We start from the raw sequence: 26,041 nt of genomic DNA on the forward strand, positions 1-26,041 counted from the left end.
TATTTCAAAATCTTTTAATTCTTACTGTATACATAAATCTTTAGGGCCTACTTCATAGTACATTTCTCAACCCTGGGTTTTTCCTTTCCTGGGAGGAAAGTTACCACCCCCAGTCCCCCAGGATAACGCCCTTCCGGGGGTGCGGAGCCAAGAACCTCTCGGACCCTTCAGGGCAGACCGCCAGCCCTACCGCACGCTTATGGAGCCCTAGGGCCGCAGGCAGACCTCTAGCTCCAAGACAAGTAGAGACCCCGGCCCAACCCGCAAGTACCCAAGGTGAAGGGTGGGTCTCCCAGCTCCAAGCCCCACCCATCGAAACCACCCCAGCCGGTAGGAGAGAGGAAGTGCAAAAAGCCCCACCCACTTTTCTCTCTTTCTCTTTCCATTGGGCCAGCTGGTTGCCCGTCGTCTCTATCCCGTAGCCGATTGGCTCTCTCCCTCCCGCGCCAGACCCTGCCTCTCCCCGCCCGGGAGGGTAAGTCACGCCAAACTGGGCGGAGAATCTGCTGGCCTGTCTCCTTCGCTCGTCTGGGCGGTGGCGGCAACTGGGGACTGGGCGGGTGGCGCATCACGGGCGCGGAGGCAGGAGGAGCAGTCTCATTGTTCCGGGAGCTGTCGCCACTGCAGGTCCCTGGGCTTGTTCGGCCCTGCCCCTCTCAGTCCTCCCCAACCCCCACAACCGCCCGCGGCTCTGAAGAGAAGCGTCCCGTGGAGCCAGCAGCTGCAGCATCATCTCCGACCCGCAAGCCATGGAAGACATGGACCAGTCGCCTCTGGTCTCCTCTTCGTCGGACAGTCCACCCCGGCCTCAGCCCCCGTTCAAGTACCAGTTCGTGAGGGAGCCCGAGGACGAGGAGGAAGACGAGGAGGAAGACGAGGAGGACGAGGACGAGGACTTAGAAGAGCTGGAGGTACTGGAGAGGAAGCCCGCCGCTGGGCTGTCGGCAGCCCCAGTGCCCACCGCCCCCGCCGCTGGCGCGCCCCTGCTGGACTTCGGCAGTGACTTCGTGCCTCCGGCGCCCCGGGGGCCACTGCCGGCCGCGCCCCCCGCAGCCCCGGAGCGGCCGCCGTCTTGGGACCCGAGCCCTGTGTCGCCCTCGGTGCCCGCGCCATCCCTGCCCTCCGCTGCCGCAGCCTCGCCCTCCAAGCTCCCCGAGGACGATGAGCCTCCGGCCCGGCCTCCTCCTCCTCCCCCGGCCAGCGTGAGCCCCCAGGCCGAGCCCGTGTGGACCCCACCCGCCCCGGCCCCCGCCGCGCCCCCCTCCACCCCGGCCGCGCCCAAGCGCAGGGGCTCCTCAGGCTCAGTGGGTGAGTGCCGTGCCCTTACTCCTCGCGCAGTCCCTCGCGCCCTCTGTCTTTTGTGTGCACCCCCAGATGCCTCGGGCGGAGCCCTCCTCTCCGGCCCCGAGGGGCTTTGTCCGTGGACCTTGGGGCGAAGGCGCCCCCGCTGGTGGGAGCCGCCAGGAGCAGGGTGGGGCGGCCGAGGAAACCCGGGCTTGTTCTTTATTGTCTGTCTCGGTATCGGGGAACACGTGCACCCCGTCGGCTCCCGGCTTCTTCCCTATAGTCCCTATCCCTCTGCGTCCCGGAAGTTAGGCATCCACCCCTAATAGGAGCTGGGTTTGTATCGAGGAACTAGGGTTGAGCGTTGGGCTGGCTAAGTTCCCGGGTGAGGATGGAAAGGCCTTGGCGCCCTTAATCTTTTGTCTCCCAGGCTGGGTCATTCCTAGGGAAAAGGCGCAGTTTCGCTGCTAGTCTGTTTGCCAGCGTTGAGCCCTGGGCCCCCTCCTCACCTCCCTGGCTTGGGTGGCCCCCTAGCACCTCATCCCCCTCCCTCTCGATTCTTGGCGCTGGTGGGGAGCTGGCCCAGTGGAAAACATCCACACTGACCCAACCGCAGTGACGGGAGAGCGCCTCCAGTGGTGTGGCGCGTGGAGAATTGGGAAGGCCAGAGTTCTGGCAAAGTCCTGGCACCGCCCAGTTTATCCGGGTTGTGATGTGGCGACTCCCTAGCTAAACCGAGCCTGGGAAGTGGGATCTGGGCATTTGTGGCCCGAGGGGAGCAGTTCTGCCAGGGTCTTAGCTGCAGAATGAGACGGATTGCTGTTGCTGTGGTTTAGGCTCTTGATGCATTATAATGAATCGTAGAGGAAAAAGGCAAAATGGTTGACGTTCTTAAAGAAGAGGAAACCTGTGGATTTTTTGCCGCGAATAGGCCAATTGAATTTGTGGCAGATTTGTCAGGAGCCTTTAATACAATGTTTTGAGACAGATGTTTTCTTATAGTGGTTAGAAATACTATTTCTTAGAAGTTCTATGTTTTAGGTCGACAGAGACAAATCTGCATAGTTTATAAATAGTTTCCAAATATTTTCATTCACTTTAGTACCTGATTGTATTTTTTTTTTAAAGGAACATTGTTTTATTACCCTTTTCATTTTGGGAAATTTTTTATTTTGGAAGAGAAAAAAAATCAAGTTTGTTAGAGATGTTAAATCTTATTAGACAAGTTACTAGTTTATTAACATGTAGCTTGTTACTTTGGGGACAAAGTGTCCCACCAGCAGTAGGATCTTTCTTAATGCATAAAAGGGCAAGAATCAGGTAGTTTAACTGCCTGCTGAGAAATCTTCATAGCTTTATTGGATTTTAGAAATAGTTCGTTTTCTAGAAGAAGAGAATCAATCTGAGATCACAGAAAATACGTATATTTTTCAGTTCGTTTCTCCACAGCAGTAAAATAAACCATTTGTGATGTTTCTGAATAACATTTTGATGACACACCCCAAAGCATTAATCAAAACAATAATCATTACACTGAAGATATTAGAAGATGAGGAGTAACACGATTTTTTTCTTTTCCTGAGTCAAAAACACATTTAAGAGAACTAAAGTGAGGTAGAATAATATAAAGTAGTAAATTTGCAAATGGGCAGTTTAAGGATTAACAAAAGCATACCAATTTGTCATCTTGTATTCCAATATGGAAACAGGAGAAGGGTTCTGATCTTTGAACATTCAGGATTCAGGAGGTGACAGCATTCTCGGAATTTTGACTTTTGGAATACTAAGTTTGGAAGACAAAGGAGAAAGAATATTGCCTACTCAGGGACTCTTACCTTTATATGGTTCCCTAATTCTGTATTTATGATACCTATTTAGAAACTTTAGTTGCCTTAGTGAACCGCTGAACATCACGATTATAGTCATGGATAGTTAAACCATTTTAGTGAGTCTTAGGTTCTTAACAGTTTATTCATTCATTCAACTGAGACAGGTTCTGTTCTGGGCTATGAGGGTATAGAAATAAACAAGACACATATGTTCCCTATGCAGGGAGTATAGATAATAAGCACATAAATAAGAAACTCAGAATAGTGGTAAGTGTTACGAGGAAAATAAATTGGATGATGGCATGGAAAATTACTGAGGTGTGGTGGGGGGGAGTGCCTTTTAAGTAGTGTGGCACTGAGAAAGGCCTTTCTGAGGAGGTGAGATTTTAAGCTGCAGATAAAAATTTCCAAGCAACCCTCAAGGAGGCAAAAGCCTTGAGGCAGGAATTAGCTTTGGGTGTTTGAAAGTCTAGTAAGACTAATGAAAAAAGCTGGAGACAGAGTGGTGTAACGTGAGGGTGGGGAGGTGGGCTACACTTAGCTCATTTGGGGTCTCTAATAGGCCATTGTAAAAAGTTTTTTTTTTTTTAATTATTTTAGAAATATACTCTTTAATAATTATATTGTGATTTGAAACAAAAATACAGTTTGAAGATTTAGAGGAACCAAGAGGACTGATGTGAGTAAAGACAAGGTGAGAGATGTGCAGAGCATGGTTCAAAACAGACCAGCCCTATGGGAAGAGGGTTATATTTACTGAGTTAGGCAGACTCCTGACACTTGTGCATTTAACATTGTTTACATTATTTTTGAATAATTTTGAATTTTGTTGTTTACTGTTCTTGGAACATCCCCATTGTACAGTAATGAAATGAGATGGAAGCCTCTCACTTGACCATTTTCCATGGAGAAACATTTGGCTTCAAGTTGAAAAGGTGCTTGGTTAATGGGCTTTGAAGGTACTCCAGGGAAATGCTGCATAAAAATTGCATTGAGAGAAATGTAAACATCATTAACAATGACATTGCACTGGCCTTTGGGCATGTTCTAAACCAGTGTTAATTAAGATTGAAAACTCGCGGTAGATCTGGATTCTGAGGGGTATTGAATAACTGAATTAAGGTATTAGGGTTTTATTATCCTGTTTTTATCCATGCTCTGCCATCCACAGTTGCTCTTGGCTTTGGTAATTTATATTATGAAACAAAAAATGTTTTTGTTATTGTTTCCAAAATGTAAAAGTTCTTTCATTATTTTTCTCTTTTGTCCTGAATTACTGCTTTACGCATTGTGAGGCCATTGGAGATTATTGAACTGAGGCATGCCATTGTTAAAGCAGTGTTAGAAAAATGAATTAACGACAGTACTCAAGTTAGGTTGGAAAGAAAAACAGAACTATTTAGAATGCTTTTGCAGGTGTTTTGAAAGAGGTGAGTAGAGCCTGAACTAGTTTACTACTACCTTCAGTCAGTGAAAATGGAATAGAAGGGAAGAATATAAGAAACTCTAAGAAGTAGGATTTTTTTGGCTGCAAATCTCAATTTTTATAGTTAGGTTAAAAAAAGGTTTTATGAAAGAAGAATTGATAGAGCTTGGAGGCAGGGGATGTAAATACAAAGAAAGTGTTGGGCTTACTAAATCAATTTCAGAGACTGTCCAAATTTGTTAATTGCAATGGACATTTGTATAGAATTGAATATTGCTCGTAAGTATAGTTTATGGCTTGGGACTAAAAATTACTAGTCTTTTATGAAGTCATTTATTATATGATCATGTGTATTGGCATAGGAGCACATAGTAGAAATGCTAAAAGATTTTGAGTGATGTATAGTTTAAATCTTAAGTACTAGTTCTTAATACAAAGGCTAATTGAACAGTGATATGCATTTCTAGGAAGCAGGTGCCTCTAAAGAAGGAACTCTCATGCCCTATCCATTCCCCATCTTACTTTGAAATTGCAATCATATAGACCCTAGAAGGTCCCTCTGGGTGTGGCAGCACCAGTAATGAGAACTGTAAGGGCAGACCATAATTCATCAGTGTTTATATGGGTAAATGTGACTTTTGTGGTTAGCTAGTATAGGACATAGGCATGCAAAATGGTGGGACGCAGCTTTACTGATGCTGAGGTCTTCTCACACTGATGGCTTCATCATTCTTTTAAACTCTAAAGGAGGAGTTAATAATTTTACATTTAAGTGGTTGGTTTTTTGTTTTTTGGAATGGTGATTATTATTATTTTTTTGGAAGTAGATCGAAAGTTTATTTATTTATTTTGAGAGAGAGAAGAGTGCACCCTTGTGCATGTGAGCCGAGGAGAGGCAGAGCGAGAGGGAGAGAGAATCCCAAGAAGGCTCTGTGCTGTCAGTGCAGAGTCCTGTGTGGGGCTCAGTCTTACCAACTGTGAGATGATGACCTGAGCTGAATCAAGAGTCCAAGGCCTAACTGAGTCACCCAGACACCTCTAAATGGTGATTATTTTTAAGTATTCTAATAACATTCTATATATGTATCATACTGTATATGGTAATAGTATGTTTACTTATTTCTATTCTTTGCCAGACTATATGCTCCTTGAGGAAAGGGGCTATATAACTTTTTTTAAAATATTTTTTTTTAATGTTTGTTTAGTTTTGAGAGAGAGATTGAGAGAGAGTGAGCACGGGAGGGGCATAGGGAAAAGGAGACAGGATTCCAAGCAGGCTCTGTGCTGACTGCAGAGAGCCAGATACGGGGCTTGAACTCCGGAACTGTGAGATCATGACTTCAGCCAAAGTCGGATACTTAACTGACTGAGCCACCCAGGTGCCCCTGAACATTTTTCTCTTGAGGAAAAAGACTATGTGACATATCTTTACTGTTGATCACAGTGCATTAGATGTGGTGTTGGCACTCAGAGATTTGTTGAATGGATCTGATATTATGGATGTAAACTGATATTATGGATGTATAGTCCTAGAAGTACAATACATTCTCAATAAAAATCATATGAATGAAAGCATTTATTTACATATACAAGGTATATGGATGTTCCATATTTTATTCAATCAGTCTCTTATGGATAGTTAATTAGGTTGTTTCTCAACTTTGTTACAGATAATGTTGCTATGCACTTACTTATATATATTTCTTTGGGAATACATGCTGTTATATATATATTGTGGGATAAATTCATGCAAGTAGAATTACTGGTTCAAAGGGTATGTGCATTTAAAATGTTGATAAGTAATGCTGAATTGTATTGCAAAGTTACTGCAACCTCTATTCCACCAATAATGTGTTTAAAGTGCCTTTTTCCTTATGCCTTTATAAACACAGTGTATTGGTAATCTAGTGAATGGTTTAGCAAATTTTCTTTTTTTTAATTTACATTTCAGAGTATTTTTTGGCATAGGTGCCAGTAACTTTTTTTCTGATTACAGCTTTTGCTTATTCTTTTGGGTTTTTGTTCTTACAGATGTAGGAACACTTGATGTATTGTAAGGAAATTAGCATTTTGTTGTGTCCTGAAAACTTTTTTTCATGATTTGTTGTTTGTATTTTGACCTTCAGTATATTTTTTGCAGAAATTTTAAGTAATCACATTTAAGTATCGTTTTCTTTTATGCCTTTGAATCATACGAGTCATTGAGTTTAATGTAATTCTTAGAAAGGCCTTCTCTAAGATTGTAAAAATTTCTCCCATGTTTTTTCTTAGTACTTCCATGATTTTTATGATTTCATTTTAATATTTGATCCTTTCATTATCTGTAGTTTATTTTGTTGTAGAAAGTGAAGTAGTGATATAATTTTATTTTTCAATATGATATCTCATTTGTCCCAACACCATTTGTTGAATCATCCATCTTTACTATTTAGATATGCCACTTTTGTCATATACTTGTATTATCGGTGAAATATGTCCTCTTTTCCATTTCTTTGTCTTTTCATGTATAGGTATCAGACTGTTTTAATTGCTATAACTTTCCAATGAAATGATAGCTGATAGGGCTTTTCCAGAATGACTTTTTCTGGTCATCTGCTTTTTACCTGATCTTTAAAATTTGTTTATTTAATTCCCTCTCCTCTGTTGAAATTACAGTGGGGCTACATTACATTTAATCATTAATTTAGGGGAAAATTGATATTTTTTTGGACCAGTATTATGTATTTTTCTACAAACACGGTTTTTATTAACCTGTATTTTTTTTAACCTGTATTTTTAAAAATTAGTTTGTAATTATGTGAAATACAGGCTTTAAAAAGTAATTATTAAATACTCTAGCCTGCTTAGTATAAGACACTTGATATACTGGGTTATATAGATATTTGGACCCCTCTTTTCAGTTAATTATAGATAGACAGGTAAAGAAAGAAATCTTGCTTTTTTATTTCTAAAAAAAAAACAAAAACAAAAAACTTGTTTTGAGAAGGGGAGAAACATTTTCTATACTCTCATAGTATAGAGCTATGGCTACTAAATATTGGACTATTGTTTTAGCAGTCTCTAAATTCTTAAATTTAGAGAGGGCCTTAAGTGGTCCTCTAGTTTTAAGGAAAAACATGATTTCTTTAATAGTTTGTTCTTCCCATTGATGGAATTGTTACCATAGGTGAAGAAGGCTTATAAAGTTTTGTTATTCAAACAAATTTAGCGGTTGTTTGGTTATGTTAGTATTCCCTTGAAGTTCAACGTTAGTTAAAAAATTAGCATACCCCTTTTCCTTTTCCTTTTTTTTTTTTTTTTTTTTTAAGCAATGCTTAGGGCTAAATATGGGGACAAAAAGATGAGTAGAGGTTGTACTTAAGAGAGGCATAGGTAGCAGATTAAGGGAAAAACACAAGTTCCTAGTTGTAAAGAATTTTCTGCTGTCTTAAAACTGGAGGAGCCTTGTGATTGTACTGTAGGGATAGTCATAAACTTACCTATTTGTCAACAGCTTTTGTGAAAAGAGAAAAAACCTTAATTGAGTTCTAGGTCAGTCTGCATATTTTTTCTTCAGTTTTACAGATTGACTTGTAAACTTGAGTAGTTGGAAGGTGCCATTATTAAATTTACTTATATTAGTGTTTTGACAGTGCTAGGTAAAGCAACCTAAAGCATTAAAAACATTTTTTTAAGTTACTGGTGTCTTTGATCTCAGAAAAGAAGGGAATTTCCTTTTGAAAAATTTTCTTTTTCTTTGTTCTAAGAAAGTTGTTAAACATGCTTAAACCATGCCTTTAAAACTTCTCAGTCTCGCGGCACCTGGGTGGCTCACTGGTTGAGCCTCTGGCTTCGGCTCAGGTCATGATCTCACAGTTTGTGAGTTTGAGCCCCGCGTTGGGCTCTGCGCTGACAACGCGGAGCCTGGAGCCTGCTTCGGAGTCTGTCTCCCTCACTCTCTGCCCCTCCCCAACTCATGCTCTGCCTCTTTCTCTCTAAGGAATAAAGATTAAAATAAAAAAAATTAAACTTCTCAGTCTCAACTAATCATCATTTTTAAATTATAGAAAGGTTTACTATTCTATCAAGTTCTGATATTCTGGTATTTTAATTTTTATACAAAACAATTTGATGAAAACTTAGGTACTTTTGCTTATATAAGGTGAATTATGAAAATCAGAACTTAGGACATCATATATTTCATTATGTAATGTTTTATAGGCCGTTCTACACTACATAACAGAGATATGCTATAAGGATTTGGGCTTTAAGATATCACTTGAACAAGGACTGAAAAACTACCTTTTACCAACATACTTTCTCATTTACTCATTCTTATCCCACCAAGCTTTCTTTTGACCTTACTAAAATTTTGTTAGTGAAACATGTTCAGCATGAGCTATAGTTAGCATTGATAGAATCAAATATACATATTTTAATTGCTATAAGAGTTGTGGATAAAACTGGTTAAAATTGCTTCAGTATATAGAATTTTAGTGTGCTTACATTGCCATATCTCTTTTTTGAAGGGATTTTAAAAATTATACTTCTCGTATGGAAAATTCCAAACATAGAGACAGAATAATGAAAGAAACTTGATTAGCTGTCACTGAGCCCCAGTAGCCATCGACCCATGGTCAATCCTACCAATCCCACACCCTCATAAATATTTCATTATGTATTTTGCAAACTGTAACTACTTTGCAAAACATAACCGCAACACTAAATAATCAAATGTTTCCCCAACATATTTAACAAAAATTAATGTCCTCAAATATCCAGCTAGTGTTTATATGTCATAAATGGTCTTTTTGTTTGTTTGTTTGTTTGTTTTTATCACGGTGTTTTAAGAAATCAGAATCCAAGGGCACCTGGGTGGCTCAGCTGCTTAAGCCTCTGACTCTTGATTTCAGCTCAGGTCATGCATAATCTCTCATGGGTTCATGGTTTCATGGGTTCAAACTTCACATTGGGCTCTTCACTGGCAGCAGGGAGCCTGCTTGGGATACTCTCTCTCTGCCTTGCTTGCTCTCTCTGTCCCTCAAAATAAATAAATAAACTTTAAAAAAATCAGAATCTGAAGAAGGTCTGCATATTAAAATGGTTTGATTTCAGGCGCCTAGGTGGCTCAGTCGATTAGGCTTCTGACTTTGGCTCAGGTCATGATTTCATGGCTCATGAGTTCAAGCCCCATGTGCTGACAGCTCAGAGCCTGGAGTCTCCTTCAGATTCTGTGTGTCTCTCTCTCTGCCCCTCCCCTGCTTATGCGTGCGTGCGCGTGCGCTCTCTCTCTCTCTCTCTCTCTCTCAAAAATAAACATTAAAAAAACAATAAAATGGATTGATTTGTTTTATAAGTCTTATTGACTGTCCCTTGTTTGTGTGCACTGTCTCTCCAAAATTTATTTGTTGAAGAATGCTCATATACTTTTTTTCATTTTAATGTTATTTTATTTTTTTATTTTTAAATGCTTATTTATTTATTTTGAGAGAGAACATGCATGTGTAAGCGGGAGAGGGGCAGAGGAGGGAGAGAGAATCTGAAGTAGGCTCCACAGTGTCAGCACAGAGCCTGACACATGGTTTGGTCCCACAAACCAGGAGATCATGACCTGAGCAGAAATCAAGAGTCAGAGGCCTAGCTAACTGAGCCACCCAGGCACCCCTTTGTGTTTTTTTATTAAGATATAATTTACATGCAATAAAATGCATAGATCTTAAGTTTTAACAGTTTTGTGTTCTGACAAGTGCGTCCACTCATTGACTCACTGCTGTCAAGATGTAGAACATTTATATCATCCCCAAAAGATCCCTTGGGCCCTTAGTAGTCAGTTCAGTTGAATTCTTGTTCTGTCCTTCTTCCAACTCCCCAATCCCAACAACACTGTTCTGATTTCTTTCACCACAGATCAATTTTGCCTGTTTGTTCCTATTCACATGATGCTATGTAACAGGCAAAATGCATCATGTGAATGGAATCATACAGCATGTACTCTCCTATGATTACTTGCATTAAGTATGTGTTTAAGATTTACCATTGATGTTGCAGGTCTCAGTAATTTCCTTTTTACCACTAAGTAGTATTCCATGATAAGAGTATACCACAGTTTAATTTTTCATTCACTTGTTGATGGACATATGGATTTATTTATAGCTTCTGGCTATTATGAACAAAAGAATGCCATGAACATTCTTATACAGGCCTTTCTGTGAACATATGTTTTCATTTCTCTTGGGTAAAGAGAGTAGAATTGAGTAACCAACTGAGTAACCAGCTAAGTTATGGGCTAAGTATATATTTATAAGAAATTGCCAAACAGTTCTCCAAAGTGGTTCCACTTCCATCAGCAATATACGAGAGTTCTGGTGGCTTCACATTCTCAACAACATTTGATATCAGTCTTTTTAACTTTAGCCATTTTAGTGGGTATGTAATGATTTCTCATTGTAGTGGTAATTTAGATCTCCTAAATCACTAATGAATGAGAGGACTTTTACATGTCTGTTGGCTACCTGTATATTTTCTTTTGTGATGTGTCTTTTGCTTGCTGTTACATAGCGTTGTAATGTCTTTTTCTGATTTATTGTAGGGAGTTCTTTATATACTCTGGATAAGTCTTTTGTCAGATGTATGCATTGTGAATATATTCTCCTAATCTGTAGCTTGCTTGTTAATTTTATTTATGGTTTCCTGTTATTTTTATTGATAGTTTCTTTTGATGAGTGTAATTTTCTAATTTTGAAGAAGTCTTTTAATTTATCAGTTTTTTTCTTTTATGGTTAAACCAGTGCTTTTTTTTTTTTTTTGGCAGATTACAGATACATTTAATTTTTTTTTCCCTTCCAAGATTTTACTTAAATTCAAGTTAGTTAACATATAGAATAATATTAGTTTCAGGAGTAAAATTTAGTGATTCATCACTTACATATAACACACAATGCTCATACCAACAAGTGCCTTCCTTAATGCCCATCACCCATTTAGCCCATCCCTCCCACGCAACACTCCTCCAACAACCCTCAGTTTGTTCTCTATATTTAAGAGTCTCTTATGTTTTGCCTGCCTCCCTCTCTGTTTTTATCTGGTTAGTGCTTTCTGTGTGCTGTCCAAAACATCTTTGCCTACTTCAAGGTTGTGAATATTCTGTTTTTTTCTAGAAGCTTTCTTTTAGCTTTTATGTTTATTAAAAAAATTTTTTTTTATTTTTTTAAGTTTATTTATTTGGGGAGAGAGAGAGAGCGCGCGCACAAGTACAACAAGCAGGGGAGGGGCAGAGAGAAGGAGAGACAAAATCCCAATCAGGCTTCCAGCCATCAGTGTAGAACCGATGAATTGTAAGATCATGACCTGAGGGGAAGTCGGACACTTAACCAGCTGAGCTACCCAAGTGCCCCAAGTAGCTTTTATGTTTAAATCTAACACACATTTTGAATTAATGTTTGTCCGTGGAAGTGTTACAGATCCACATTCACTTTTCCATAAAGATATCCAGTTACCCCGGCAGATTATCTTTTGGAAAGAATTTATCTTTTCTCATTGCTTTGGCACCTTTGTTGAAAATCAGTGACCAGACATACATCTGTTTTGTTCTGTTGATTTGTTTTTTCCTATCCTTTTGCCAGTATTAGACTCTTTTGATTGGTATAGTTTTACAAGCTTTAAGTAGTCTTAGAATCAAGTAGTGTGCCTACTCCAAGTGTTACTTTTTATTTTCAAAATAGTTTTGCCCTTTCTATGTCTATTGTATGTGCATATACATTTTAGAATCAGCTTGATCATGTCTACAAAATGTCTGCTTGGAATTTGATTGGTATTGCGTTGAGTCTAAAGAGCAATATGGGGAAAGTTGACATTTGAGGGTTTGAAGCATTATAACAAGCTAACAGGATAGTCTGCCGTAGTTTCTTGAATGCTGGCAGAAGACACAGATACCTGGGTCAGAGATAGAAGACTTTATTACTCAGCAATGTAAATAGCTGGAATATCAGCATTTTCTTGCGCACGTTCCCTACTCCCCATTTCCTATAGAGCAACACTGGAGAGTGCCAAATGACACTTATTCTTGCCATGGGCTGAATAAGGAAAGGAACTTAGGGAAACTGAATTGTACGATGTAGTAAGTATGCCTGGTGCTCAAAAGGAAGACACATATCTCTGTCTCCAGGATTGTTCCGTATATAAACATCTTTGAAAAGATAGTCAGGAACAAAGGTGTTCAGTACCCAGTCCTTCTGCTTATAAAATGTGCAAAAACACAGGAAGCATAGAGTACTCTTTCCTAACACTTAACATTAAATCTTTCAATCCATGAACATGATGTCTCTTTCTCTCCGTTAAGGTCTTTATAATTTCTCAGCAGTGTTTTGTAATTTTGTTTAGAGGTTTTATACGAATAATTTTTGTAAATTAATTTTCTTGTAATATCCTTGTTTAGTTTTGGTACTAATGCATAATTATAGAAGATGTTTTGGGAAGTGTTTGCTCTTTATGCATTGAAAGAATTTGTATAAACATCTTTAGATATTTACAGAGTTTAGCAGTTTAGCAGTGAAGCCATTTGGGCTTAGAGTTTTCTTTATGGAGAAGGTTTTAAATTGTAAATATACTCTATTTAAGTGATATAGGGATATTCAGATTTTCTATTTCTGCTTGTGTCACTTTTGGAAGTGTACGCCCTTCAAGGAATTTGTTCTTTCCTCTTGATGAGTGGACATGAAGGAATTTGTCCACCCATTTAAGTTGTCTTATTTGTTGGCATAAACTTGTTCATAATCGTTTATGGTTTTATGATCGTTGGTGATAATTCTTTTATTTTTAGTACTTGCTTTTCTTTTCTTTTTCTTGATCATTTTAGGGGTTGTCAATTATCTTCATCTTTTCAAGGAACCAGCTTTTAGTTTCACCGATTTTTCTCTATTTGGTTGTTTTCTGTATCATAGGATTCTGCTCTTATTTTTATTATTTATTTTCTTCTACTTATTTGGGTTTAACTTGGTTTTCTTTCTCTAGTTTCTTAAGGTGGAAACTTTAAAGTTTGAATATAACTCTTTTTTCTCAAAGTGTTTAGAGCTGTGAATTTCTGAGCATTACTTTAGCTATATCCCACAGATTTCCATTATCATTCAATTTAAAATTAAATCTTTAATTTCTTCTGTGTTATTTAGAATTGTGTTGTTTACTTTTCATACATTTGGGGATTTTCCAGATATTTTTGTCTTATTGTAATTTCAGTTTAATTCATGTGGTCAGAGAACATATACTTCATGACTTCAGTCCTTTGAAATTTACTGAGACTTGTTTTATAGACCCAGAAATGGTTAAATTGGTGAATGTACCATGTGTACTTGAGAAGGTTGTGAATTCTGTTGTTGGTTATAGTGCTCTATAAAAGTCAGGTTTAGTTTGTTGATAGTATTGTCTAAATCATCTGTATTCTTGGATTGGTGTGTGTATGTGCATGAGTGACTAGTCTGTCAGGTGAGACTTGAATGTTAAAATTTTAAAATAAAATTTGTGGATTTGTCTATGTCTTTCTTTAGTTTTTGCTTCATATATTTCCCATACACTTTAGTGTTGGTGTATCTATTTAGTGTTATGTCTGTTTACTTGTTTATCATTAACTGATGCCCCTCTTTATCTCTGGTAATCTCAAGGTAATACTCTGTCTTAGAATCTGCTTTGCTCAACATTAACATTAGGCACTTCAGATTTTGTAGGGTATATGTTTGGATGATATATATATCCTTTTACATTCTTTTACTTTTAATTACCTATGTTTTTATATTTAAAGTGTGTCCCATAAAGGGCCAAAGTATGGTTTTTATCTAGTCTAAAAACCTCTGCCTCCTAATTGGATCCATTTACATTCAGTGTGATTATTCATATGGCTCATTTAAATCTTCATTTTCTTGGGGCGCTTCGGTGACTCAGTTGGTTGAGCCACCTGGTTGAGCCCAGGCCATGATCTAGCAGTTTGTGAGTTCCAGCCCTGCGTCAAGCTCTATGCTAACAGCTTAGAGCCTGGAGCCTGCTTGGCATTCTGTGTCTCCCTCTCTCTCTGCCCCTCCCCTGCTTGCGCTCTGTCTCTATCAAAAAATAAATAAACATTTAAAAATTAAAAAAACATGTTCATTTTCTCTTTGTCTCTTCTGCTTTTGTTCTTTTATACTTTTCTATATTCCTTCCATTCTTTGTCCTTTTATTGTCCTATATTTTGCTTCCACATATATTGCATACAGTAATTAGAGCTTCAGAAATCAATTATTCTTTAAAGAAATTAAGAAATGAGAATAACAATATATATTTATCATTTTATGATATTCATCATTTCTTTGAAGAAATTATGGAACGAGAATATTTTGTGTTTACTCAGGTATTTACCAATTTTGTTTTTCTTCATTTGTTCCTGAATATCCAGGTTACTATCTAGTATCATTTTTCTTCAGTGTGAAGAACTGCATTTAACATTGATTGTAGTACAGGTCTCTTGATGATAATTTCTTTCAGTTTTTGTTTTCATCTTTTGTTTATCTGATAATACTTTTATTCATCTGTATTTTTGAAGGATATTTTTGATGAATACAGTCAGTCTTACTGTTCATGGTAGTTCTGTTCTCTAAAGTCAAGGAAAACACTTAATTAGCGAATCCTGAATCATTGCCTCAAGGGAAAATACAGGGTTAGATTCCTGTGAACCTCTAGTCACAGTATTGTTACCTGATGAATATATCTTTGTTTCATGTGTGTTTCTATTTAAAGACATGTTACTTAATATATAGTGTTGATTTATCAACATTAAACTCAAGGCCAACAGAACTATAACTTATGCCTGAATGAAGCTCATCTAACACACGTATTTTCTCTGTAAGGTACATCATGGCCTTCTTGTGGTTAAGAATACTAGCTAGCACTTAAGCACTATTCTTAGTGGCCATTTTAAACAAATCACAAAAATTTAGTGTATGACACTAAATAAACTGCAGAAAGCACACATATTTGTAGTATGAGAGCTGAAACAGGAAGGCATACGGTTGCCTTGTTTGACGTTACCTGGGAACGTGTTTTAGATGACTGGAATGTTGTGCTGCTCTGCACATGACCACTGCTAAGTATTGATCTGGGGAATATCAATTTAGTACACAATCTGACAAATAGCAGTCAGTGAATAATGATTGTATGTAATTCTAGGTTGGTAGATGTGTCATCATATAAAGATATTATCTTCCGTATTCCATTGTTTCCAGTGGCAGCTGAGGTCATTCTTATGGCTGTTTCTCTGCCTATTTCCTTTGTTTTTAAGATTTTCTATATCTTTAGTTTTCAACAGTTTGATCTCTACAATGTATTTCTTTCTGGTTTATTCTACCCAGGGTTCACTGAGCCTCTTGGATCTGTGGATTTGGTATTTTCCATCACAGTTGTCAAATTTTAGGCCATTTATATCTTTCCCTTTGTTCCTCCCTCCCTCCCTTCCTCTGCTTCAGTCACTTTTGCCTTCTTTAGGGACTCCAATTACATATACTTTAACTGCTTGATTGTCTTGCAGGTCACTGAGACTCTTCCTTTCTCTTTTTTCCATGCTGTGCTTCAGTTGGGATAGTTCTGTTGCTCTTTCTTTAAGCTTATTGATCTTTTCTTCTCCACTGCCCAGTCTGCTTTAAGTCCATCTAGTGGGTTTTTCTTTCACTTAATATAATTTTCAATCCTAGGATTTTCATTTGGTTCTCTCTTCTGTATTTCTCTTCCAGGAGTCTCTCTCCATTCACTTGTTATGTCCATCTTTTACTGTATCTACGTAGGAATATTTTAATAGCTTTTGTAATTTTCATTTTAGTGCTTATGAATACAATGTTTACATTATTTCTTTGTTTATATTGGATGTTTCTCTTTCTTATTCTCATATTTTCTTTTCATGTCCAGTAATATTTTATTCTACACTGGTTGCCATGGATTTGGTGTTAGTGTTGTTCTGGAAGTCAGTTTGCTGGCAAATCATCTTGACCTTTTCAAACTTTGATTTTAAAGTTAGGGTTTAGAGCAGGGCTTGGCTTTTTTTTTTTTTTTTTTTTAAGGGTAAAGCAGTAAATATTTTAAGCTTGTGCATCATGTAGGTTCTTTCCTAAATACATAAGTTTGCCCTTGTAATGCCAAAGTAGCCATAGAGGATACATCACACAAATGGACATGGCTGTCTTCCAATATAACTTTGGCCCACGAGCCATATTTTGCTAACTCGTGGTCTAAGTCTAGACCAAGTAACCTTTAGTTTAGGGTTAGAGTAATCCTCCTCTTAAGATGTGCCTTTCCTCGGGTCACATTTTTATACTTGGGGTGTTCAGCAAGATCTCCCCACTCTGGCTTATCAAAAACTTTCGATCATGTCTTCCAGTACAGAGTCTGACATCCAGAATATATGTTTAGTTCACAACTCTTTCATAGATTCTCTGCTTGGTCTTGGTAGGTCTTGTGCTGTATATGTGTTGCATAGTTCAACCAGAGATTTAGAAGGAATCTCTATCCAGATTTCTGGAGCTCCTTTTCTATGAAGTTTTCCTTTGTATGTTACCTTGCCCCACAAATTCCAGACAGCTTAGCTGTTAACTCAACTTGGCCAGAGTTAGTATTCTTGGGCTCCTTTCCATGTGCTGTAGACAGAGTGCCTTCAAGTAGAAAGCCAGGGCATCGTCTGGCATGCTTTCCTCTTCTCAGGAATTATACCCTTCATGTTCATGTACTTCATGTTATCCAGTGTCTCATGACAGTTGCTTCATATATTTTGCCCAGTTTTACAGTTGTTTATATGAGAGAAGTTAGTCTGATATAATTATTCTCCTAGCAAAAGTTTTTTTCTGTGACTTTAAAATGAAGTTTATTTCCTGTGCTTTATAAATTACTTATGATTTTTATTGACTGACCAGTTATACTTTTGGCTGAAAAACTGGTTTTGAAATGAACATGTCAAAGAAAATATTTAGTATGAGAGTATGTGAACATTGGTGAGATCGTGATAGCATATTTTGAATTGACCAGTAATAAATTCAAAACTGGCATACCACTTTTACTTTTTAATATTCAAAAAAAAGTTTTTAAATTAAAAAATTTTTATTTTAGAGAGAGAGTGTGAGTGGCAGAGAGGGGCAGAGGGAGAGAGAATCTTAAGTAGGCCCCATACTCAGCACAGAGCCATTGGACTCTATCCCATGACCCTGGGATCATGACTTGAGCTGAAAATCAAGAGTTGGACGCTCAACCAACTGAACCCAGGCACCCACCTTTTACTTTTTAAAAAAGTGACTTAAAAAATAAATCTTTTTCGTGAACTTTAATTTTGAAACTGATCCTTGTGTGATGGAAATAATTAGTATTCAAAGCATATAGCCCTGAAGCTTTAGTCTAAATTTACACTCTAGATTTAAGCTTGGGTAAGGAAATGAATCTAGCATCAGGGCTAACAAAGAGGAATAGCTCATTTGGAAAAAGTTTTATGAATGGTATTCATCTTTCATACTGTCGTAAGTATAGTGATTCTGTTCTTTTTACTGAGGGTAATAAGGAAATAAATGTATATCTGTTTGTAGTCACAGTTTAATTATAGTTTTCTAGCTTTGTCATTAACTAGCTATGTGACTGAATAAGTTACTTAATTCTCTGAGCTTAGATAACTGGAAATGTTATAGAAAATGAGCAGAAATAAGGATAAGTTTTAAAAAGAAAGTAAAGCTGAATATGGTAAATTTGTGTTTTAGTGGATGTCAGCATTCAGATATGCAGGAGGTGGAGGCGTGGGTTTGGTTGGGAAGAATTATTTATGTTTGATTAACATAGATGGCATGTGAGAAATTGTTGAAATAAGTTTAGACAGTTATGTGAGGACCATAAGGTACAGGACCTTATCTGAGAGTTTCAGGTATAATTCAGCAGATAACTGGGAGCTTTTAAATTTTTTTTTTCAACGTTTTTTATTTTCAACGTTTTTTATTTATTTTTTTTGGGGGACAGAGAGAGACAGACAGAGCATGAACGGGGGAGGGGCAGAGAGAGGGAGACACAGAATCGGAAACAGGCTCCAGGCTCTGAGCCATCAGCCCAGAGCCTGACGCGGGGCTTGAACTCACGGACCGCGAGATCGTGACCTGGCTGAAGTCGGACTTAACCGACTGCGCCACCCAGGCGCCCCAACTGGGAGCTTTTAAATGTTTTGAGCAAGAGAATAAATAGAACTGTCTTGTTAGAAGTATTAATTTGATGGCAGTAGAGAGACTTAATAGAAAAGTTCTGGCTTCCCTTTTGTGTATTATTTAGTGAAAACTTGTTTTTGTTTATTTAAATATGCCACTGTGTTTTTACTTAGTGTATGTATAATTAAGTCCTTAGTGTTATTTTTTCTGTTTCTTCAAAATAGCACAAATGAGGTTGATGAATAAAGTTTCAATTTCATCCAACAGTTAGAATTTGACATAGTCATAGACAAAGATCATAGAAAGAGGGGGACTTGTTGACCGTTTTTGTAAGACCAGTAATATAAGTATGTACATAACATGTCTCAGTAATTCAGAATATTATACTTTTAATACAGTGTCCCATATTATAAAGTAGTTTTTTCACTTGTGAAAGTTAGGGTCTTTTACAGAAAAAGGAAGACTAACCTAAAATTAGTAATTTTTTTCAAAAGAAGAAAGTAATTAGTAGGCATTTTAGTCTTAGAAATTTGGTAGCTTATGATATGTAAGTGTTGTCAATCAAAATTTTTCTTTAACATCCTTAATTTAGTTTATAAAAATTTTTAAACTTAAGTCCAGGAAGAAAGTACTGCAGGGTAGTTAAAGAAAAGAGCATGGACCTGTATACTCTGGATTCAGGTCTCAGATCCATCATTTTTCAGTTTTGTAACTCTGGGGAAGTTCTCTAAACTCTTAGGCCTGTTTCCTCATCTCTGAAATGAGGATAACAGTAGTACCTACTTCATAGGGTGGTTTTGAGTATTGAAAGAGCATCTGAAAAAAATGCCTGGCCGGCATTACCGTCTCTCTAAATGTTATTGTATTGTGAAGTAGAAGAAAATAACCAAATATTTCAGATAACTATAGGGTATTTCCTGGATGACAATTTATCATATTTCAGGAGATCAAACTTGAGGGGCTGATTAAGAAAGAAGACTTCACACCAGTTGCACTTATATTATAAACTCATCCCTCCAAAGATAAAGCACATAACTTAAGAGTTAGACATGTTTACATACTGGCTTTCTGGCCTCCTAGCCCTGAGACTTAGGGCAAGCTGTTTCTTATTCTTCTCCTCTTCCTCCCGCACAACATTTTGAGGGAGGTACTATTATTCTTATTTTACCAATGAGGAAGGGAGGCACAGAGGGGATAAGTAATAACTTTTCTCAGGGTCGCACAGTTGTAAGTGATGAATCTGGGATTTGAACCCAGGCAGTTTGATCCCATGATCCATGATTGTTTCAGGAGAAGTCAGAACAACTGTCCTTCTTGAGGGCCAAATGATAGTGATCTTTTCTGAAAAATTTTTTTTTTGCTAACTGCTTTTAGAAATGCAGTTCTTGTTTCATGATTAATTTTGGATTGAATCTCAATGTACAGTTTTTCTTTTTTTCAAAATTTAGTGAATATTTGAAATACCAGTTTATAAACTTTCTCAATTGGTCAAGGGCCAGGAATATAGTTTTTACTATAAGAGAGGTTCTGGTATTAGATAGGAATAAGGATACATTTAAAAAATACTTTAAGTTTTTGGCACAAAATTTTAGTTGTTGTTTGTTTTCCCTCTAATTTTAACAGTAATCAGTAACATGTTTCGAATTCACTTTCCAAGAAGACTGACCTGCATTTGTGGCTTTCAGTTATATTAACTCAGTGAAGAAGACTGCCATTTTGTTAAGGATTTGCTACCTTTTATTTAGATGTAGTAGCTATGTAATTATTTGGTTTTGCTCTTTGATCCCCAAGTCTCAGTTTTATACAAGATTATAATTCATTATTTTAGCTGAAAGGAATTTTCAAATTCCTTTATTTTACAAATGAGAAACTATGTAACAAATAAGATCACATAGCAAGTCATCTTTAAGAAGGGTGCACACAGGGGCGCCTGGGTGGCTCAGTCGGTTGAGCGTCCGACTTTGGCTCAGGTCACGATCTCACTGCTTGTGGGGTTGAGCCCCACTTTGGGCTCTGTGCTGACAGCTCAGAAACTGGAGCCTGCTTTGGCTTCTGTGTTTCCCTCGCTCTCTGCCCCTCCCCCATTCGTGTTCTCTCTCAAAAATAAATAAACATAAAGAAAAAAAAGTTTGTCTATATGTGTATGTTTTATAAAATCTCAAAAGGTGGTATGTCTTACTGGTTTGGATGAGTTGCCCATCTAACCTATTGTTCTAGGTTATAGGAGACTTTTTAAAACACGTATAATGAATTTTCCCTTCGTCACCCCATCTAAGAATCCTTTAGATATGACATCATGTCCAGTATGGATTTATCTAAAATTTATACAGCATTGTGAATTTAACTCTCTTATTCTTCAAGGGGAATATCCTTAGAAGGTATGTCCACGTTAATGATAGTCACATCTCTGTTTCGTTTTGATCAACCTTGCCTAGTTTGTCCTTCCAGATACAAATATCCAAATTTTTTAGGTTCTCTCCACTAAAGGAATACCTTCCTGCCATTCTTCAGGCTATCTCAAATTGTTTTTTGCTAGAGGCCTTTCTCTAGTATAAACCACAGAAGACCTTTAGCTCAAGATCTCCCAGCTGCAGGTATAAAGTGATGCTGTGCAAGCTTAATATACCAATAGGTACTGCATTAGTCGTCTCAGGCTGCCACATTAGAGTACCACAGACTGTGTGGCTTAAACAACAGAAATTAATTCCTCACAGCTCTGGCGGTTGGAAAGTCTAAGATCAAGATATGGGCAATGTAGGTTTCATTCTGAGGCCTCTTTTCTTGGCTTATAGGTGGCTGTCATCTCACTGTGTGCTCACATGGCTTCTTTATGTTGCTCAGAGAAGAAGAGGAGGAAGGGGGAAGTGGAGGAGCTGTTGTCACACAGGCATGAACAAGCTCTGGTGTCTCTTATAAGGGCACTAACTGTATCAGTCATGGCCCCACATGACCTCATGTAATCCTAATGACCTCTCTGCATGGCCGCATTTCCAAATGCTATCACACTGGAGGTTAAGGCTTCAACGTACGAACTTTGGGGAGGAGGACACAAAAAAAATTAAGTCCGTAACATATAGCATATAGTGGCTAAGAAAATGAGCTCTGGAGTTGCATTGCCCTGAGTCTTACTTAGTTGTAGATGGAGTGAGTTACTCCTCTGTCAGTCAGTTGTGTTTTTTGTTTCATTTTGTTTTTTTTATCTGTTAAATGGGGGATCTTAACCCCACTTATAACAAAGAGTTATAAGGAGTAAAATGAATTCCTGCATGCAAAGAACTTAGTATAACAAGTATCCCTCAGTGTTAATTTTAAACAAAACAAGAGTGATGATAATAATTATCTTCCTAATGATAATTAGTATTTTCTTTGCAATTTGGACAGTGGCACATAGGACTAATATCCTCAAGGAATAGTGCACAGTGACTATTAGAATGTTTTTCTTTAAAGGTAGACAACCTGGAATATAAGAAAATATGCATGATTCTCTGAAAGTGTTCTTCTGAACTGAACATATGCCAATAAAAAAGGATTAAGCAAAAGTAATTATTAATTTTACTCATGCATCTTTTTAATTTTAGGCTTGACTAGGGCAAATAAGTTACCTATCTGAAAATGTGAATAAAAGCTTTGGATGTCATGTTAACTGAGAATAATAATATCTTAAGGTGACTTTGGTTTATGAAATTCTTTAACATAAACATGTTATTGCCTCTTGAAAAACGATAGGTTCTGTGGATATGATTTAATCATCTTTATAATATAAATATATAATGATAATTTAATCCAAATTAATGGTACTACTTTTTCCTTTCCATCTTGGCTTTTTCTTTATAAAAGTTTTGTGTTAACTTATTACAAACTGAACCCTTGCTTGCTCCTCTTATCTTTAGTCTCCTTCAAACTCTGTCTTTATTTCTGCTGAGGTTATATTCTATTTGTTTTTCAGATGAGACACTTTTTGCTCTTCCTGCTGCATCTGAGCCTGTGATACACTCCTCTGCAGGCAAGTTCTTTCTGCTAGCCTTTTATCTTCTGTGTATTCTAACTTTGACTCTTTAGTTTTATTAACTCTGTACAGAGTGGATTCAGTTACTAAAATTTAGCATGGTTCCAAGAATGTTTGTCTATTGAAAAAGTTGAAATTTGCATTTTATATGCTATGTCCAAGAGACAAATGGGCAGAACATGATTAATAATTGATTATATGTAAGGAATTCTTGGACCCTTGATTTACATTTGTATATTGATTAGTCCTTTTCTCCAAATACAGTTTACTTGCTTATGGCTGAAAGGCTTTCATAGAAATGAATGCCACTCTATCGCATTTAATTATTCAGTGCCTTTTCTATACTGCCACACCCTCTTTTCAATTCTCTTGTCCTCTTCTAGTTAGAAGTAGCTTTTCTCAATTGATTATACTTGAGGTTTTTTTTCTTAGACTTGATTTATGTCTTTTCATAGCATGCAATTGCCTCTGTAGCCATGCACGTTTTGACAATAGCTTTAATTCTTTCCGTAATGATTCAAGACTACTTGATTATTATTTATTGTTATTTACATTTAAGTTTAGTTAACAGTAACTCTTTACTAATAGTATTTTGAATCTGTCATAAAACTTGCATTAACTCTGAGAACGCTGGCATTCTCTAACTTTCCTTTCTGTCCATGGTCACAGAAAAAATTATGGACTTGAAGGAGCAGCCAGGTAACACTGTTTCCACTGGTCAAGAGGATTTTCCATCTGTCCTGCTTGAAACTGCTGCTTCTCTTCCTTCTCTGTCTCCCCTCTCAGCTGCTTCTTTTAAAGAACATGAATATCTTGGTAATTTATCAGCAGTATTACCCACTGAAGGAACGCTTCAAGAAACATCAGCAGAAGCTTCTAAAGAGTTCACAGAGAAGGCAAAAAATCCATTTATAGACAGAGATTTAACAGAGTTTTCACAATTGGAATACTCAGAAATGAGAGTATCATTCGGTGGCTCTCCAAAAGCAGAGTCTGCCATAATAGCAAATCCTAGGGAAGAGAATAAGGATGAAAAAGAGGATTTAGTTAGTGATAATATCCTTCGAAATCAACAAGAGTTACCTGCAGCCCTTACTGAATCAGTTAAAGAAGAGGACAAAGTTATGCTTCCAGAAAAAACAAAGGATAGTTTTAATGAAAAGGGAATTGCAGCAGAAGCTCCTATGAGGGAAGAATACGCAGACTTCAAGCCATTTGAACGAGTATGGGACGTGAGAGATACAAGCAAGCAAGATAGTGATGTGTTGGCTGCTGAAGTTAATATAGAGAGCAAGTTGGAGAGTAAAGCGGATAAGAAGTGTTTTGCCGATAGCCCTGAACCAACAAATCATGAAAAAGATAGTGAAAGCAGTAATGATGATATTTCTTTTCCCAGTACACCAGAAGCTGTAAAAGATGGTTCAGGAGCATATATCACATGCGCTCCCTTTAACCCGACAGCAGCTGAAAACCTTTCAACAAACATTTTTCCTTTGTTGGCAGATCATACTTCAGAAAATAAGACAGATGAAAAAAAGATAGAAGAAAAAAAGGCCCAAATTGTAACAGAGAAGAATGTTAGTACCAAAGCATCAAATCCTTTCCTTGTAGCAACACAGGATTCTGAGACCGATTATGTCACAACAGATAATTTGTCAAAGGTGACTGAGGAAGCAGTGGCAAACATGGCTGAAGGTCTAACCCCAGATTTAGTACAGGAAGCATGTGAAAGTGAATTGAATGAAGCTACAGGCACGAAGATCGCTTTTGAAACAAAAATGGACTTGGTTCAAACATCAGAAGCTATGCAGGAGTCCCTCTACCCTGTGACACAGCTTTGCCCATCCTTTGAAGAATCCGAAGCTACTCCGTCACCAGTTTTGCCTGATATTGTTATGGAAGCACCATTAAATTCTGTAATTCCTAGTGCTGGTGCTTCTGCAGTGCAGCCCTCTTCTTCACAATCAGAAGCTCCTTCTTTAGTTAATTACGAAAGCATAAAACCTGAGCTTGAAAATCCCCCACCGTATGAAGAGGCCATGAATGTATCACTGAAAAATGTATCAGGAATAAAGGAAGAAATTAAAGAGCCTGAAAGTATTAAGGTAGCTGTTCAAGAAACAGAAGCTCCTTATATATCTATTGCATGTGATTTAATTAAAGAAACAAAGCTCCCTACTGAACCAACTTCAGATTTCTCTGATTACTCAGAAATAGCAAAAGTTGCACAGCCAGTGCCTGATCATTCTGAGTTAGTTGAAGATTCCTCACCTGATTCTGAACCAGTTGACTTATTTAGTGATGATTCAATACCTGAAGTTCCACAAAAACAGGATGAAGCTGTGATACTTGTGAGAGAAAATCTGATTGAGACTTCATCCCAGTCAGTGATAGAACCTGAACATAAGGAAAAACTCAGTGCTTCACTACCACCTGAGGGGGGAAAGCCCTATTTGGAATCTTTTCAGCCCAGTTTAGACACTACAGAAGGTACCTTCTTACCCAATGAAGTTTCAACACTGACCCAAAAGGAGAAAATTCCTTTGCAGATGAAGGAGCTCAGTGCTGCAGTTTATTCAGATGATGGCTTATTTATTGCTAAGGAAGCAAAAATAAGAGAGAGTGAAACATTCTCAGATTCATCTCCAATTGAGATTATAGATGAGTTCCCTACATTTGTCAGTTCTAAAACTGATTCTCCTCCTAAATTAACCACTGACCTAGAAGTATCCCACAAAAGTGAGATCGCTAATGTCCAGGATGAAGCTGGGTCATTACCTTGCTCAGAGTTACCCCATGACCTTTCTTTCAAGAATGTACAACCTAAAGATGAAGATAAAGTCCATGTCCCAGATGAACTCTCCAAAGATAGGTCTGATATTTTGAAGGTGCCCTTACTGCCTCCAGATGTTTCTGCTTTGGCCACTCAAACCGAAATAGGCAGTATAGTGAAACCCAAAGTTCTTGTGAAAGAAGCTGAGAAAAAAACCCCTTCTGATACAGAACAAGAGAACAGATCACCATCTGCTTTATTTTCAGCAGAGCTGAGTAAAACTTCAGGTAATCAGTCCATATGTTGTTTTGTACTTTCTTGCTAGCTTTTGACTTACAGAATATTCCACTACATTTTGTGTGGTATATTACATTCATAGTATCTAATATATCACATTGATAAGAATTCTTTACTACTGTCTCAGAAGTTCAGTGTTTTGTTTTTTTTTTTTTTTTGCACTCACTGTTCGTCCTTGCTCATAACTTTTTCCACACAATTATTTATTGCTCCTTTTTATATTGCACCATGGAACTAGAAAATTTTATTAGAATTGGCTTCATGTCTTTC

The 26,041-nt window shown here is 37.7% G+C and overlaps 1 protein-coding gene across 3 annotated transcripts in view; it reads left to right on the forward strand.

Moving 5' to 3' along the window:
• Nucleotides 1–499: 499 nt before the first annotated feature.
• RTN4 (reticulon 4) overlaps nucleotides 500–26,041 on the forward strand; it is a 72,700-nt gene continuing 47,158 nt past the window's right edge. Inside the window, exons 1-3 of one of the 3 annotated variants that reach the window (XM_078444481.2) lie at nucleotides 500–1,308; nucleotides 22,642–22,698; nucleotides 23,371–25,761. In XM_078444481.2, coding sequence (XP_078300607.2) covers nucleotides 750–1,308; nucleotides 22,642–22,698; nucleotides 23,371–25,761 — 3,007 coding nt within the window. In that variant the 5' untranslated portion in view covers nucleotides 500–749. The remainder of the gene's footprint in view (nucleotides 1,309–22,641; nucleotides 22,699–23,370; nucleotides 25,762–26,041) is intronic. The other 2 variants (XM_078444482.2, XM_078444483.2) reach the window with 2 other exon arrangements.

The sequence above is a fragment of the Panthera onca genome, chromosome A3 (genome assembly GCF_046562875.1).
Source record: "Panthera onca isolate mPanOnc1 chromosome A3, mPanOnc1 haplotype 2, whole genome shotgun sequence".
In the NCBI taxonomy this organism is placed as follows: Eukaryota; Metazoa; Chordata; class Mammalia; order Carnivora; family Felidae; genus Panthera; species Panthera onca.